Source organism: Rutidosis leptorrhynchoides, chromosome 1 (genome assembly GCF_046630445.1).
Source record: "Rutidosis leptorrhynchoides isolate AG116_Rl617_1_P2 chromosome 1, CSIRO_AGI_Rlap_v1, whole genome shotgun sequence".
Lineage (NCBI taxonomy): Eukaryota > Viridiplantae > Streptophyta > Magnoliopsida > Asterales > Asteraceae > Rutidosis > Rutidosis leptorrhynchoides.
The window spans coordinates 588,444,892-588,463,546 of NC_092333.1; the positions used below are offsets into that span (position 1 = coordinate 588,444,892).

An 18,655-nucleotide genomic window follows, 5' to 3' on the forward strand; every position below is an offset into this window, starting at 1 on the left:
GAATCGATCGGTGAGTCCTGCCATAGGGTCGGTTACCCTTTAATACTAAAGAAACAAATATTGAATGATAATAAATTCAGAGTATATATATTGATAGAAAGTTATCATATGTTCAAATCTACCAAAACCTCTGCTACTGATATCCAATTACAAGGTGAATAACTAATGTCAAAAATAAATATGTATGTACAAATACAAATTACAAAATAATAAAAGCATTTAACAGTTTATTATAAATGAATTATGTGTTGTTAATCTCCCTTTCTTGGTTTTTGACATGAGTTGTTGCCTTCTTTTACAACTTGCTAATATGTCTTCAAATTCTTGTTCATCACATATGGGAATCCTCAATCCTCCTTCTTTTTGGTGATGCCCGAATTCCTCCGCCATTTGATCCATCACCACCCTCATTTCCGGCACCCTAAGGTAACTCATTGGTATCACATACCTCTTTAAATCCGATCCCACATACACCGCTAAATTCCCTTTTGGGATTGCATTCATCATCATGGAGCCTTCTTCTTGTTTATTCTCAAGCATCAATGCTTTGTACTCATAACTTTGTGCTTTTGTACCCCTATCTTTGACAGATAATCGAGAAAGGTGCATGGCTCTTGCAACTTTTTCTATCGTGCGGTTCATTTTTTTTGTTGATGATGTCAATAATTGCATCTGCATATTCGAAAAAAAATCATGTAGTAAACAACCATCATGCATATCCAAGTACCAAATTAATTTAGAACTAATTTTTAAAAAAAAAAGGTTACTCACATGAACGCGTTTATACAGAATAAAATTTTCTTTTCTTCGTTCTCGTCTGCCAAATGACAAGGAGAATCGAGGAGAGAAAATTTTACACGAATCCTTGGCAGAAAGGGATGATTGAAAGGAAGACAGAACAATTATAATAACAAATTCTATTATATATTCCTGTTCTCAATGAATGTATTTCTGAGATCCGTGACAACCGATTTATTCGCAAGTAATATCTGATGATCTATGATCATCCATTTTATGCAAAGCTTTTCTCAATCACATACGTACAAATGTACAAATTCCTTCTGTTTATATGAATATAGTGCTAGTTTATGACCAAAAATAACTTTATACAGATTCACTAATTTGACAGGTCCATTGTGTTTGTAACGACTAACCAATATAAGATGGTCTTGTGGTTGGCATCATGGTATTCTTTTTTTGGAAACTGTAGTTTTTTGGCATCGAATACTCTCATTTGCCACAACACACACGTTAGAAGAAAACTCCTCGCAACCATCGCCTAAAGGTACCCGGTGTGCATTAGGTTAACTGCATAGCCCGCACATAGTGAAGGATCCCAGAGGCACAACCTTGGAGAAAACCTCTTCGGGATTTGAACTCGCACAAATTTTTCACGGATACGGGCCCAGAACTGAGGCTTTTTACCACTTAACCATAAGCTCGGTGGTGGCATCATGGTATCCTCACGAAGATGTAAACTCACTAGCAATGCATCTTGTGTGGTTAGGGTAAGGGTTGAAAATGGTCACGAGATATACGAGATATTCACGTTAAACTCCATATATTTAAGTAAAATGGTACTCCATGTAATATAAGACTCTTATATTGTAAGAGTTTTTTTTTTTTTTTTTTTTTTTTTTTTTTTTTTGCAAAAATATTAATATGTATATATATAAAAGAACCGAGGTTCCGGTGGTACAACATTAAAAGGATTATAACAATCTCTAGAGAAACTATGTTCGTTATAAACAATATGAACGACACATTAGCACAATAAAAATTACAACTGAAAAGTCCAACAATCACAACCCACCATACCTAAGCCTAAAACACACACACATAACCCGACCCGTATTCAACCACGCATCTTCACTCCTCCAAAAACCGCTAATCCAAACCAATCACCGGGCAACCCAAGAACACCTAACCCGAGGCCTATTTACCGAACTTAACATAGTCAACAACGCCAGCAACAACATCGAACCCGCAAAAGACCCGATGACGAGAAAAATGGAATGAAAGATCCGATCAAGCCGCAACAGAACAGTACTAAATGCAGAGTCAAACCATAAAAGAGCCAGTCAAATTCGCCAAGTTTTCTAACGACATTTACAAACCCCCAGATTCAAACGGTCGTAGATTCAAGCAGTCGGCCACGGGCAGTTAGCTTCCGCCATCAGCCACCATCAGCAGCCCGTGGCCGCCGGCATCAACCAACCACCACAAGCAACAACCACTATCCTCTATAATCCGCCACCCTCAGCCGCCAAGGACCGGTAGCTACTGTTGGAAACCACTGAAGGTCGGCAGTAGCTGCTACCTATCCCCAGTAACCGCCGGCAACGGCCAGACCACCGAAAACTGCCGGATTTCAACACGCAACACTCGCACAAACCAGAACCCGCCAAATCGAACACAAACCGTCGCTTAACCCGAGAACCACCTAAAAGCGTTGTAGAGTTCATCAAGAACTCGTCGCCTACAACTTCTAAGGATAAAAATCCGGCACCCAACGGCGAAGGAACGACCAAACGAGACCCCAAACCCTAAGAGACAACAACCCATCTATACATTAAAGTCTTGGATGAGAGGTTAACAGCATACTTTTTGTTGTTAAAATCATCCTGATGAATTTATAATCGCAAACCAGCATAACTAACTTAATATAGGATACGTCAAAATTCAAAAATATTTAACAGATTTCTTAATGATCGAGACATCGAGTTAATGTTCCAAGTTCCATATCTTACACTGTACGCGATCTAAAATAGACACTAATACTATCAAGATAATAGCCAGCAAGACCATAAATTGTCCCATTGTAATGTGAAAGGTTTCCTTCTTTCTTGACCAAAGGGTCTATGGATTATTTTATTCGTCACAAATTATATCGATGAAATTATTGTATAACCGCTATAAGCCACTGTTGATTTTGCTACTGTTCCATTAATGGCAATGATTACATCATTCCAGTCAAACGCTACCTGCATAAGGCGGCATAAGCATAGCCAAAAGTAAGAGATTGCATTTAGACAAAATTACATGGATAGTCCTCGTGGTTTGCCAAATATCTCAAGGATAGTCCAAACATTTTTTCTTACACATGGATAATCTATTACTTTGCACTTTTTGCGTGAGTAGTCCAATTATCTGACTATCGTTAATTTTCTCCATTAACTCCAGGCATGTGCTAGGCATGTGAGGGCAATATTGTTATTTTAACATCATCCTCACTTTTTCACTTAAGAAACAAGTAACCCTAGTTGTCAACCACGAGATCATTTTCGATCAAAACTTACATATTGTTTAATTCACTACAAGCATATCAAACTTTTTAACTATTTAATTCAAAAAAAGCATAACAAATTCACACTATTTAATTCGATACAACTGACGTGTTTGTTAAGTCTTGAAAGATTCAGGCGTAGATGAAACTGACGACTACTGTTCCCCAAAAATAGTTGACTTTGGTATGTTAATCTTACTTTTGTCTATCAAGTGTTTGTCTACCATCCTAGCAGTATACAGATAGAAAATTGTATAGCAACTGATCCATACGCCTGAAGGTACCTTTATTGCGTGCCTTGAGTTGAAAATTTAATTACTTTTATATCAGATGCGACAAGATGGGAGGTTGAATGACGGATCGAAACAAGTTTGGATTGAAACTGGTCCCCGCCTTTGTACCAGTCGTTTTTTTAGGCATGCCAAGTTAAATGGGCCTGGCCAGGTTGAATAAATCTGCCAACATCTTTCCTTGTCCATTTTCAGGAAAAACTAGTTATCATTAACTAAATTGTGAAGTATAATAAAACGAAATTCTCGCATTAATACTCTAAATCACTAGTAACAGGCGGGGACCTTTAACGCATAGTCTAAAACATTGGTTTATTAGTAAATTCAAAAAGTCAACCTAATTGACTAATCTCTGAAAAGAGTTGACTTTGGTATGTTAATCCTACTTTTGTCTACCATCCCAGCACTATGCAGACAGGAAGGTATATACTCCGTAGTAAATGTGTCTATATCAAATGATCGATATGCTAGAGGCTACATTTACAGTGCGTGCCTTGGGAATTTAAATACTTTTATATTAGATGCGACAACATGGGTGGGTTGATTAAAGGGCCAAAACAGGTTTTAGGTTGAAGCTAGTCATTTTTGTCACTAGTTAAACGGTCTAGGTTGGGTTGAATATAGACAAAATTACACAGATAGTCCCCCGTGGTTTGTACTAAATTGTTAGGATAGTCAAAAAAGAATTTTTTTGATGCGGATAGTCCCTGTGGTTTGCACACATTGTACGTATAGTCCAAATCATTAAAGACCTTTAATTTATAGAGTTAAATTTAGTCATGTGCCAGGCACGTGAGGGTATTTTTGTCTTTTTATTTTCTCCCTTTTTTTTTCTTCATTTAATTTATCTTTTTAGCCTTCAATTTATTCATCTTCTATTCATATTTAAGTCCATGTGGTTCCCTTTTTTCATCACCTTTTCTTTGCAAGTAATGTGAATTTAACATTTTTTAGGTTCTGTGTGAATTTGAATTATTCAGTCACATGTTGTGTATTTAAAAATCAGATTTGACTCTCTTCAATGGTGAGCCAAATTGTCATGACCGTATTCAAGAATCATATTCAGGTGAAGTATCCTTCATTAATTAATAAAAAAAACGAATTTATTCTTTATATGTGTCTATTTATACTCTGATTGCCTTTTTGCAGATTAACTATGTGTCTGCTCATGATAACAAGACCCTCTTTGATATTGTTAGTTTGAAGGTATTTTTATAACCATTATAAAACTGAGTCCAAATATGTTATATCTTGTTCTAACTCTGTATTTTCATTGTTAAAAACACTGATGAAAATATTTGTTGATGAGAAGTGCAGGGTAAACCATCTAGCCACAAGCAATGTATCACTTCCCAGGATATAATTGTTCGTATACGAGTATGATTCTTAATTCTCTGTTTCTATCAAATAATACGTTTCACAAATCGCATTGTGCCTAAAAGAAATGTTGTTTCGAAATATTTGATTATGGTAAATATGATGTTACTAGAGTATCCTCTTATATATCGACTAATAGATGCTTGAAATGGAAAATGTGTACTAAATTTTACATGTGTTCATCGATTTCATTTAGTTACAATAAACTGTCCAAATATGAATAAGAGTGCATGTATCCACCTTATATTATTAGTTCTCACGGTCAGCATTTACTCTTTTTTTTTTTTCCTTTTGTCGCAGGAAGTTTAAGCCATATTGGACATGTTATCTTCTTTACGCGTTAGATCATCTTCAATTCTCTTTCGTTTGAGGACATCGAAAACTATCCGAGCACTATGCAGATAGGAAAGTGTATATAGTATATGATTCATATGCCAGAAGGTACGTTTACTATGTGTGCTTTGAAAATAATAATACTTTTATCTTAGATGCAACAAGATGAGAGGGGGGTTGATTAATGGGTCAAACAGGTTTTGGGTTGAAACTGGTCACTTTTGGCGCAAGTTAAACAGGCCAGGCTAGGTTGAAATAATCTGCCAATACTTTTTCTTGCCCATTTCAGGTCAGTGACTAACTTGTTAAGTATACTAAAACATGATTATCACAATAATATTTGAATCAATGATAAAACACAACCCTGATTGACCCATTTTTAAGTGAATGAGTCGAAATTGCCACCTATTTGATGGCTCCATTGTTGGATTAAGCAGTTTATATCATAAGTTTGGGTTTAACTATTATTAAACCTATTTGTTAGTATTTGATACTTTGTGTGTCAGGTAATTGTTTAGCTAGTTTTGGTTCGTTTAACTTTGGTAGTACATGTGGAATTAGTATTCCTATTTTGACCGGAAATCAAGGAGTTGAGATGTGAGTGGGAATGATGGAATATAACAACCTGATTTTTTCCTTTAATTTTAGCTAACGACCGTTAAGAATTTAACAAAACTTAAACTTAGGAGATGAGTCCTAGGTTGTCCAAAGGAAACTATGATTTTAACTGGTTTAGAAAACCGAGACTATGCCGTTTGACCAAACGAAACTTGGGATAATTTAAGTTATCCTATAAACGATCCTAGAATATCGTCATCATCAAGTAACAGAGTATATTTAATATCAAATACAAGGACCAAAATGTAATCAATTTAGTTTGTAAAATTAAAACAAATATATAATATATAAATAAAACCGATATATATATATATATATATATATATATATATATATATATATATATATATATATATATATATATATATATATATATATATATGGGCAGGATCAATGGGGAAGTAACCAATCGGGGGAAGCGGGGGGAAGCAATTTTTGTTTTTTTTCGTTTTTTGAAAAAACTTTGTTCACGAACATTATAGATTGGATGAAAATATGAACATTTAATAAAGACACTTTGTGATAAATGTTTTTATTTTGGCGGGAAACGCTCGAAGAACTAATATATAACAATTATCGTGTTTTTCGAGCGTATGTTGAGGTTTTAGATATTAGGGTTTATAGGGTTTAGATATTAGGGTTTAGATTTAGGGTTTGGATTTAGGGTTTGGATTGAGTTTTTAACACGAACGGTTTAGGGTTTGGTGTTTTGAGTTTTGGGTTTATGGAATAAACCCAAAACACCAAACCTTAAACCCTAAACCCTAAACCCTAAACTCTAAACCCTAAACTCTAAATCGGGCTAAATTTTACTTCACAGAACATGAAAAAAAAAACGTTAACATTCTTCACGAACAATATTATCTTGAATGTTATTTTTGTCGATCGTTTTCCCGCCTAAATAATAACATTCATCACGAAGTGTCTTTTCTAAATGTTCATATTTTCGTGTGATCTTGATGCCTGAAAAAAAATCCAAAAAAACGAAAAAAAAAAAAAAAAATTTTGCTTCCCCCGATTGCTTACTTCCCCATTGATCCTGCCCCATATATATATATATATATATATATATATATATATATATATATATATATATATATATATATATATATATATATATATATATATATATATATATATATATATATATATATTCGGCATTTAATAAAATAAATAAATACAAATTATAACGTGATAAGAATTGGAATTGGAACATAATCCTAAAACCTTAAACTTTACCCTAAACTAAGAGTTGTGACTAAATACCAATTCATATCCCGTATGAATTACTTCTTTAAAAATACTCCCTTAAACACTTCATTAATCCATTCACTCCCAAAAATCACCAAGCAAATTGTTAAAATACAATGCAAATTTAGAATAATATGGAATTAGTAAATGTATATGGGTAAAATATCTAGATATTAATATGTATAAGAAAATATCTAGATATTAGAATATGAGAGAAAAATCTAGAAATTGAAATGTAAAAGAAAAATCTAGATATTTGTAGGTTGTAGAAATATCTAGATATTTATATATCCATGGAAATATCTAGGTTCTAGAATGTTCCATGGAGTAGTATAAATATGGGAGGAGATTTCATTTGTGAAGTTGTGAGAGTGAAATAAGAAGTGAGTTGTGAAGAAGAGAAGAAGAGTGTGAGTTAGCGAAAGTAGAGAAGATAAAGCTTGCAAGTAATATTGTAATTGTAATTTAATATAAGTGTTTTTGTTAAGTTTCCCGATCAAGCCTTAGTTTGTGTTTAAGTTCTTAGTGCACTTTTGTTGTTCTTATTATATGGTCGGCTCTGCCGCCTAAGTAATACATGGTCGGTTATACCGCCTAAAGATATATGGTCGACACTGTCGCCTAAGTACATTGTGCACTAAGGATTTATAAAATTAAAGGCTAACCAACGTCAAAGTGTTGGTGTAGTGAGTCTAGTATAGTCTAGATCCTCTATAGTGGTGTGTTGGGATCGTCGAAGCTTCCAACAATTGGTATCAGAGCAGGTCGTTCGGGACCATTGCTAGTGGAGGTACTCATCGGTAAACGTTGGACGTTTACATCGTCTTGTTAACACCAAGGCCCTAAGGGAGATTTTGTCAGAGCACAGTTAGGAACTGTGAAAGCTCATTGGTCAGGGACCAAGCTTATTGGACGTTGGATGTCATGATGGCAGATCTTGCAAGTACGAGCAGTGGAATTAAGAGTCTCAATAACCACAACTATGGTTATTGGCGGACTTGCATAGAATCCTACCTACAAGGACAGGATTTATGGGAAATAGTTGCTGGCAGTGACACAACACCTCCACCGAAAGAAAATGCCGAAGCCTTGTGAAAATGGAACATCAAGGCTGGAAAGGCTTTATTTATACTAAAGACTACAATCGAGGAGGATCTATTGGAGCATATCCGTGACGAGAAAACACCAAAGGCAGCTTGGGAAACTTTTGAAAAATTATTTTCAAAGAAGAATGAAGCACGCCTCCAGCTCTTGGAAAATGAGCTCGCAGGTATCTCACAAGGAAGTCTATCGATTTCTCAGTATTTCACCAAGGTGAAATCTATTTGTCGTGAGATATCTCAACTTGCTCCTGAAGAGAAAGTGAGTGATGCAAGGATGAAGAGAATTATAATCCATGGCTTAAGATCCGAGTATAATGGATTTATAGCCGCTGTGAGAGGATGGCCTACTCAACCATCATTAATAGAGTTGGAGAATTTATTGGCTAACCAAGAGGCATTAGCCAAGCAGATGAATGAAGTAACCATAAAAGACGGAGAAGATGCACTCTTCACCAATAAGAAGAAAACAACATCTCAAAGACAAGAGGCGATGAAAGAAAGTAAGACATATGGGTGGAAGGGTCACCCAAATTCAAAAGGCAACGCTTCAGGGGGAGCTCAACAAGGAAGAAGAGATCATCGCCAACAATACGGGAAAAATGATAAGAGAAAGAATGGTGAATGCTTCAATTGTGGCAAGAAGGGTCATTTTGCTCGAGATTGTAGATTCCCCAGAAGGCGAACTTTCGAAGGAAATGTGGCCGCCGCAAGAGATGAGAAGAAAGAGGTCACATTCGAAGCATCCATTAATGAGGGAACTTGGGATGCAGAAGCAGGACTCTCCGTTGAAGTTGACATGGATCATCAAGCTCTTGCAGCAACCTTAAAGTCAAAAATAAACTACAAAGATGATTGGATCATCGATTCTGGGTGCTCAAATCATATGACCAACGATGGGACAAAGCTGCAAGAAATGGAGGATTACAAAGGAAAGAGAGCCGTGTTGACAGCCGACAATTCAAGGTTGTCTATTTCTCACATTGGAAAGACAATAATTCCAAATGAAGGCGACTCTCATAAGTTCCAACTCGAGAAGGTGTATCTTGTCCCTGGCCTAAAGAAGAATTTACTGTCAGTACCACAATTGACAGCAGAAGGGAACTATGTGCTCTTTGGACCAGAAGATGTGTCCGTATTCAAGAGAGTGAAGGTGGTTGGAAATCCAATTATGCAAGGAAGAAGAATAGAATCGGTCTATGTACTATCTGCTGAAACAGCATATGTGGATAAGACTCGAAAGAATGAGACAGCTGATCTTTGGCATGAACGTCTTGGGCATGTGGGCTACAACAAGTTAAAGGAGATGATGGTAAAACTCATAGTAAATGGGCTTCCTCAAATTGATATCCGAACAGATACAATATGTGCTGGATGTCAATTTGGCAAAGCTCACCAATTGCCATTCAAGGAGTCAGCGCATCAGTCCAAGACACCACTAGAGCTCATACACTCAGATGTTTTCGGCCCAGTGAAACAAACATCACTTGAAGGTATGAAATATATGGTGACATTCATTGATGACTTCTCAAGATATGTGTGGGTTTACTTCATGAAGGAGAAGTCGGAGACTTTTCTGAAGTTTAAAGAGTTCAAGAACAAGGTAGAAAGTGAGCTCAATACTAAGATTCGATGCTTACGCACAGATAATGGAGGATAATATTTATCAACCGAGTTCAATATCTTTCTTAAGAAGCACAAGATTAGAAGACAATTAACTTGTCCCAATACTCCAGAACAGAATGGAGTCGCAGAACGCAAGAATCGTCACCTTGCCGAAACTTGTAGAAGTATGCTTCATGGTAAGAATGTGCCAGGAAGATTTTGGGCTGAATGTATGAGAACTGCATCATACGTGATAAATAGGCTTCCACAAACAAAGTTAGGGCATATTTCACCGTATGAAAGATTATGGAAGATCAAGCCAACCGTCAACCATCTCAAGGTTTTTGGATGTGTATGCTACGTCTTAGTGCCAGATCATCTCCGAAGCAAATTTGATAAGAAGGCAATTCGGTGCATTTTTGTCGGTTATGATGAATCAAGAAAAGGATGGAGATGTTGTGATTCAAATACTGGAAAGTGCCATACTTCAAGAAATGTGGTATTTGATGAAGCGTCTTCATGGTGGTTACCTCAAAAGATAGAGCTTCCAGAATCTCATGAATTAGAAGAAGGTCCAGAAGAAAAAGAAGATCCTAAAGAGCAGATATTGGATCCAATAAAAGAAGGAGAAGGGTCGTACTCTAAGGAAAAGAGTCCATGGAAAACTGGTGTACATCAATCTATATCCGAGGAGGTTCATCCAAGCCAAAAGGAAGTCGAGGAGCATGTACAAGAATTAAGGAGATCAGCAAGGCCGAGACAACCTAATCCAAGGTATGCCAATGCTGCTCATGTGGATGAATCAATACCTATTGCGCCTTCCACTTATGAAGAAGCAGCACAAAGCCGAGAATGGAAAAAAGCGATGGAAGAAGAAATTAATGCACTAACAGAAAATCAGACATGGAGTTTAGTTCCAAAGCCAAAAGATGTAAAACCAATATCTTGTAAATGGGTTTACAAGGTGAAGACTCGATCAGATGGCTCCATTGAAAGGTATAAAGCTCGACTTGTTGCTAGAGGTTTTTCTCAATAATATGGGCTGGATTATGAAGAAACGTTTAGTCCAGTGGCGAAGATCACAACAATTCGAGCTCTACTAGCTTTAGCCGCCAGCAAATCTTGGAAGCTGTGGCAGATGGATGTCAAGAACGCTTTCTTACATGGAGAGCTTGACAAAAACATTTATATGGAGCAACCAAGAGGCTTTGAGAACAAGTTCCATCCTGACCATGTCTGTAAATTAAAGAAGGCACTATATGGCTTGAAGCAGGCTCCAAGAGCTTGGTACGGGAAGATTGGCGAGTTCTTGGTACAAAGTGGTTTCACAGTTGCTCCTTCAGATTCTAGTTTATTTGTGAAACAAGATCAAGGAAAACTAGCCGTAGTGCTAGTATATGTGGATGACTTAATCATCACGGGAGATCACTATGAGGAGATCCAAAGGACAAGAGAGAATCTGTCTATCAGATTTCATATAAAGGAGCTTGGAGAACTCAAACATTTTCTTGGACTCGAAATAGAGCAGAAAAGAGAAGGATTATTTCTGGGACAACAGAAATATGCGCGAGATCTTTTACAAAAGTACGGAATGCTTAATTGCAAACCTATCTCAACTCCGATGGATCCGAATACAAAACTACGAGCAGATGAAGGAAAAAGTCTTCAAGATGTTACCATGTATCGAAAGATGGTCGGAAGTCTTATTTATCTCACATTAAGCCGACCAGACATATCTTATGCAGTTGGAGTGGTTAGTCGATACATGAGCAATCCGAAGAATCCTCACCTTGATGTTGTACGGCGCATCTTAAGGTATGTTAAAGGCACTATTAACTTTGGCATTTTGTACAAGAAAACAAAAGAATGTCACGTGACTGGATATTGTGACGCCGATTACGCTGGAGACTATGATACACGACGGTCAACAACTGGATACATGTTTAGTCTTGGATCGGGAGTAATATCATGGTGCAGCAAGAGACAACCAATCGTATCCTTATCAAGCACCGAAGCAGAATATCGATCGGCATCGTCAGCAACACAAGAAATTACATGGTTGAAACAACTAATGGAAGATCTTCATCAATCAACAGACTATCAAGTAGAGCTTTTATGCGATAACCTATCAGCTATACGTCTAGCAGAGAATCCAGTCTTTCACGCAAGAACAAAACATATAGAAGTACACTATCACTATGTTCGCAAGAAGGTCCTTGAAGGGGAGATCAAGATGGTGCCAACAAAGACAGATGAACAGGTAGCAGATATATTCACCAAGAGCCTAAGTAAACCGAAGTTTACAAAATTCAGAGAAGCACTTGGAATGGTCTGCAAGACATCGTTGGAAGAAAATTTGCATTGAGGGGGAGAGAGCCCAACACAAATCTCTCTCTGTCCCTCTCTTGAATTCCGGCCGAGAACCACCGTGACACCACCACCACGTTTGGCCGACCACCACACAAACACCACACCACCTTTCAGTTTCACTTGCGAGTACTTGTTGCCCGTTTAATATCACCACCTCCTAACACTCAAGCACCACCACAAAACCACCGAAGCACCACCACCTGCGGGCTGCTGCTTGCTGACCGCCGCTTCTGTTGGCTGTTTTCTGCTCGAAAAACGCAGCCAAAAGCGAAGCTTGGCTGCTGTTCGAAGCTGCTTCTGTTCTCTGTCAAACCACCGCCGATCACCACCATTCGCCACAGCAAACCACCGTGATTTGGAACTGTTTTTCTGCTGTAAAACCGAAGCCACCTTCGGTCATATAGCTGCTGCTCGTGAACTTGTGTTTCTTTTGGACGAACACACGAAACACACACTCGTGTCTTAATAAATCCTCAACTGATATAAACCTGAACCTCTAACTTGATTACATGTTTTATTTAAACTCTAATTGGTATTAAAGTACATGAACATTAATATAAACTAATACACATAAAATATGGATTGCAAAAACATATAAAAAGATTGAATACGTATGCATGTATACTCATGCATATATATATATATATATATATATATATATATATATATATATATATATATATATATATATAGGATCAAGAGGGAAGTAACCATTCGGTGGAAGAGGGGGGAAGCAAATTTTTTTTTTTTTTTTTTTTTTTCGTTTTTTGAAAAAACTTTGTTCACGAACATTATATGAGATGAAAATATGAACATTTAGTAGAGACACTTTGTGATAAATGTTTATATTTTGGCGGGAAAACGCTCGAAGAAGTAATATATAACAATTATCGTGTTTTTCGAGCGTATTTTGAGGTTTTAGCTATTGAGGTTTAGATATTAGGGTTTATAGGGTTTAGATATTAGGGTTTAGAAATTTAGGGTTTAGGGTTTAGATTTAGGGTTTAGATTTAGGATTTAGATTGAGTTTTTAACACGAACGGTTTAGAGTTTAGGGTTTAGGGTTTAGGGTTTGGTGTTTTGGGTTTATGGAATAAACTCAAAACACCAACCCCTAAACCCTAAACTCTAAATCGGGCTAAATTTTACTTCACAAAACATGGAAAAAAACGTTCATATTCTTCACGAACAATATTATCATGAATGTTATTTTTGTCAATCGTTTTTCCGCCTAAATAATAACATTCATCACGAAGTGTCTCTTCTAAATGTTCATATTTTCGTGTGATCTTGATGCCGGAAATTTTTTTTTTCAAAAAAAACGATTTTTTTTTTGCTTCCCCCCGATTGGTTACTTCCCCATTGATCCTGCCCCTATATATATATATATATATATATATATATATATATATATATATATATATATATATATATATATAGGGGCACGATCCGTGGCTAAGCTTAAAACGAGTACAAACTGGATAAGTAAATGTGGACCACAAATTAACATAAAACTAAAAATAACGCGGAGGGGTAAAATCGTCATTTACAAAATACGAATTACAGAAAAGAAAAAACGCTGAAAACAACAAAAACCCTAAAACGATGAACGAACAAATATCAGATCCACGAAATCGAAGCTAAGAAATACGAAAAAAAACCGACGATTCTAACAACAATCTGCTGAAGATCGATAGTTAAAAGAAGATTACAAGCTGAGATTACAAGCTCACGTAATGGCGGAAGATTCATCCAACAAACGGAAAAAAGAGATGAAAATAATAAAAGAAAATCAAACGAAATTCATGATGCAGGTACGATAAAATTAACGTTTTATTGATTACGTAATTTATAAATTCTGAAAAGTAGTTACAATTAAACTGATGAATGAAAATTGAAATTATGCGATTCAATAATAGGATAATATGGTTTAAATCTGATATCGATGAATGAAATTGAAAATGTTTAGAATAATTAAACTGATGAATGATGTAATAATAAGGATGACTGTTATTTTAGTTGTTACATGATTGATTAGTATATGATGAATATGATATAAACTGAAATGAATGATGAAATTATGAATGTTCTATTTATGAATTGTGCTGATGTTTGAATATCATGAATGTTAAATGATGAATGATAGAAAAAATAACATAAAAATGCATATAGTATATGATGAATGAAAAAAAAACGTACAAATAATAGTTTACATGTTATATTTTGATGAATGATAGAAAATAAGAATGTGTTATGTTAAAAAAACTGCCTATCATAATAGTTAATGATAAATGATAAAAAAATACATGATGAATTGTAAAAAAAATACATGTTAATTGTTATAGTTTATAATGAATGATAAAAAGTACATGATGAATGATAAAAAAAATACATTAAACTGCTTACATTTTATAATGAAGGACAAAAAATATATACAATCATTAAATTACATGTTTCATGAAGATGAATAATAAAAAATACGAACGTCAGATGTTGAAAAAATGACTATAGTTATGATGAATTAAAAAAAATACAGATGAATGATATGCTTAGATGAATACATAATTATAAACTTGTATGTAAAATAGCTTATGATGAATGATTGCATAACTGTTTGCAGAGATTGAAGAAAAACAGAAATTGAAAAAGAAGGATAAAAATGAAAAGTTTGAAAAAGACGGAAAAAGAAAGTATGTAAGAAAGACACCTGCACTGAATAAAAAGGATATAAAGCTTGTTGAAAATGCAGTAATTAAGGTACTCCAAAATATGGGAGAATTGAAAAAAGTTTGGATAGGAAAATTAATACGTTTGGTGAAGGCACAAGTAGATCAAAACCCAAAGACAATCTGATGTTGATTTTCAAAGGCCATCATTGAAAGCTTCTAATGAAAAAGGTAACATTCATCTTAAAAAAATTTAAAAAGTTAATTTACTTTGATTTTTATATTTAAAAAATCTAATAACTGATGTAGTTGTTATAATAATATAATAAGCAGGTATTAAACACGAAGAAGATGAAATTATAAGGTTAAGATCATCACCAAAATGTTTGTACACAGCGATACAGAATATGAATGACATTCAAAAAGAAAAGATAAGGCAGATTGGATTTGGGTCAATTCTAGAAATGAAGTTCTTTGAAAATCAGATGAAACTTGGTTACTATCTAGTAAACAACTTTGATGAATGTTCATCAACATTAAATTTTAAGAATGGTTCAATTAAAATCACAAAAGAAACAGTGCATGAAGTCTTAGGTGTACCAATGAAAGGATTGAAGATTAAATACGTGGAAAGAAGCAATCCAATTGATCCTGTGACTATTTCATGGAGGAAACAATTTAGAAACCAGCAAGACATACATTCAACAGATGTTGTTGAATATATGAAGGAAAGAAAAAATGCAGATAGAAAGTTCGTTTTGAACTTCCTTGTTCTTTTTTGCTACTTGTATGGCAGAAGCTAACAAATGTGGAACATGTAATTTGAAGTTCTTGCCATGTATTACAAATGAGGTAGATGTATCGAAGGTTGATTGGTGTGGATACATATATGAATGTCTATTACAGAGCAAGAAGGGATGGGACAGAGGACAAAATGGACAGTATTATTCTGGACCGTTAAGTGTGCTAATTGTAAGTACAATTTCATATATATTTTACTGTTAAAATTATACTTATTCTTTATATTAAATACAATAAAAAAACAAATTGTACTTTATTCTTTGATTGCAGCTGTTGTATCTAGAAAGAGTAGAATGTGAAGGTTTCTTGAAAAATAAAAATATCTATGTGATCGAGCGATGGACAGCAAAAGAAATAAAAAGAAGGATTGATGTAGAAATGAAAAAAGGGGAATTTGGTGAAGGAAGAATTGTAAAGGCAAAAGGAAAAATTGTTAGTGATGATTTTCAAGAAAAAGGGAAACAAAAACAAATAAACCTCAAAACACCAAACAATGCAGAGGTATATTTTGTGTATATGATTTTTAATGAATGTTAAATGTTTGATTAATATTTTATCAATTTGACAAAAAAAAAAAAAAATTATTTGTTTCTAACGATTTGTGGCTGTTTTGAGATGAATAAAAACTGTTCAATGAATGTTATGATTGACAAAATATAAAATTTACAGGACTATCTTAAGTGTTTAGAATTGAGGTATCGGCGCATAGTTGAAGAAACAAATGCAATTAACAGTGTGTTAACAAAAGCAACAAAGATGTATCCAAACAATAAGGATATAGATGAATTTGAAAGAAAATTTACAAGTTTGTTCAAGCAAGAATCTGAGGCAAAAAAAAAAAAAAGAAGAACCTGCAACAAAAGAAGATTCTAAACAAAAACAGCAAACAACTGCAACTACTTCACTACAAATCAGCAATAATGGCGAAAAGAAATCTGCTTTGAAACCTAGAAATCTGTATGCTGAGATGAATCAAAACCCAAGAGCTGAATCTGAATCAAGATTAAAAAAGAAATCATTGGATGGAATAGAAACTCCATCATTCAAACTTTTGACTGAATCCGAAGATGATGACATCATATTAACACCATGGAATGCAATTGTAGTTAATCACAAGAGTGAGCTCACACAAATGGAAAAAGAAATCTCAACATTCATGTACTGTTTTGCTGATGCACCAGAGTAAGTATATAAAAAACAGATTATGATTAATGATGTTATTTTTCATAAATCATATTTATAGTTTATATTCTTCATAAATAATTATATTTATAATTCATCATGTTTGTTCATTAAAAGAATAAAAATTTGTCATTCATCATGTTTGCCATTCATCCATGTTTGCCATTGACCTTGATTGTCATTTAATCGTGATTGTCAATCATCATGTTTGTCGATCATCATGTTTGTCATTCACTATGTTTGTCATTGATCATATTTGTGATAAAAAATTACATACATTTATGAAATTTAGCATTTGATAATTTCATGTTTATTTACTTCGTAATAATGATTATTTAACTCAAAATAGGGTAGTTGTATTCAGCTGCATGAGCGGGAAACTACTAAACAGGAATGAGATTGCAAGCCTACTTCATCAAACGGACTTATCAAACTCAGTCATTGACTGCTGGTCAGCAATATTGAACATGGAAGCAAAATTGTATACAAAACACAAAGCGACAAGATATATGTTTCCAGCTTCAATTTTGGTATGTCATTAAAAAACTATTTAAAATAAAAAAGTCAATGATTTTGTAGTAACAGCATATAAATTGTTTAAACTGTGAAGATAGAAGATATGTTGGATTTGCGTGCTTACAAGGAAGAAACATATGTCAAATTCAGAGAAAAAATTGTTCACCAGACAACATGTGATGATATAGATTACAAATTTTCTGAAGTAGAAATGGTATGATAAATTGATGTAAAAGATGTTAAAAAATTATTAATATTTAATGAAACATATTAACTAATGTAAAAGTTATGATTGTAAAATGCAGGTTTTCTTCCCAGTATTTGTTAGTGGACTAAATTTCTTATTGTGCTTCAATCTAACAAGCTCAGATATTGATATAATAGACCATAGCTACTTGGATATGCCAACTGATGAGAAGTATGGACTTGCTCCTGATGGTTTGGTAAGAAAATTAAATAACAAAATGAATATAAAGTCTGTTAATGATGAATGAGAAAAATTAATGATAAATCATAAATTTATGAATGATGAATGATAAATGATGACAAAAAAAAAATAGAATTTTTTTGTGTGGGTTTGGCATCATCTTATGTCTGAAATAAGTTGAGATATCTAAAATTATTAAAATCATTTATAAAATACAGAAATACTTGTTCCCGAGTTATCTGGGAGAATTCAAACATATCAAATCAGATTTGTTGACAAAATCAGAACCAAAGAGAAAGGTATTCAAATGGAGATCAAATGAAATGGATCCGGCTTACGGTGTTTTAACGATGAGATATATGGAGACATATGTGAGTGGTGATTCATGGGATTGTTATCTAGAAGATGAAGGCCAAGAAAGGGACATACAGATTGAGAAGCTACGCAAAAAATATGCTGCAAAGATAATCATTAGTGACATCAACATTATTAAGGATGATGTTCTCAAAGAAATGCATTGCTTTCATAGTGCATACACAGACACTGAAAAAGAACAACTGATGGATAGTGCAAGAAGAAGATACACAGAAAATAAGTGAAAACTTTTTTGACAAATGAGTAGTGAAAACATAATGAATAATATTTTTATTTACATGCATGTATTAAGATTTTTTTTTAAAGAAATTTAACTTTTTGAGTTTAACTCATACAAATACAGTTATGTTATAAAATAATAAGTGTTGCTGATGACTGTTACTTTAATGTGAAATTATGTTTTATAGATAAAAAAAATAAGTGTTGCTCATTAAATATATACACTTTTTAATATTCAT

General features: G+C 34.3%; 1 protein-coding gene across 1 annotated transcript; it reads left to right on the forward strand.

Moving 5' to 3' along the window:
* The first annotated feature begins 3,386 nt into the window (after positions 1-3,386).
* LOC139846665 (uncharacterized) lies at positions 3,387-18,421 on the forward strand. The gene is made up of 16 exons (XM_071836153.1): positions 3,387-3,470; positions 3,617-3,730; positions 4,583-4,642; positions 4,726-4,782; positions 4,894-4,953; positions 5,254-5,394; positions 5,484-5,575; positions 13,855-14,044; positions 14,851-15,127; positions 15,230-15,868; positions 15,968-16,198; positions 16,367-16,879; positions 17,229-17,409; positions 17,490-17,609; positions 17,701-17,838; positions 18,041-18,421. The coding sequence occupies exons 12-16, from the start codon at positions 16,479-16,481 to the stop codon at positions 18,419-18,421; spliced, it is 1,221 nt and encodes a 406-aa protein (XP_071692254.1). The 5' UTR covers positions 3,387-3,470; positions 3,617-3,730; positions 4,583-4,642; positions 4,726-4,782; positions 4,894-4,953; positions 5,254-5,394; positions 5,484-5,575; positions 13,855-14,044; positions 14,851-15,127; positions 15,230-15,868; positions 15,968-16,198; positions 16,367-16,478.
* Positions 18,422-18,655: the final 234 nt, after the last annotated feature.

Coding starts and splice junctions, on each gene's coding strand:
- LOC139846665 (XM_071836153.1), top strand. CDS start 16,479: ATGAATTTGAAAGAAAATTTACAAGTTTGTTCAAGCAAGAATCTGAGG. Junction 17,410..17,489: donor TGTTTCCAGCTTCAATTTTG/GTATGTCATTAA, acceptor TAAACTGTGAAG/ATAGAAGATATGTTGGATTT. Junction 17,610..17,700: donor AATTTTCTGAAGTAGAAATG/GTATGATAAATT, acceptor TGTAAAATGCAG/GTTTTCTTCCCAGTATTTGT.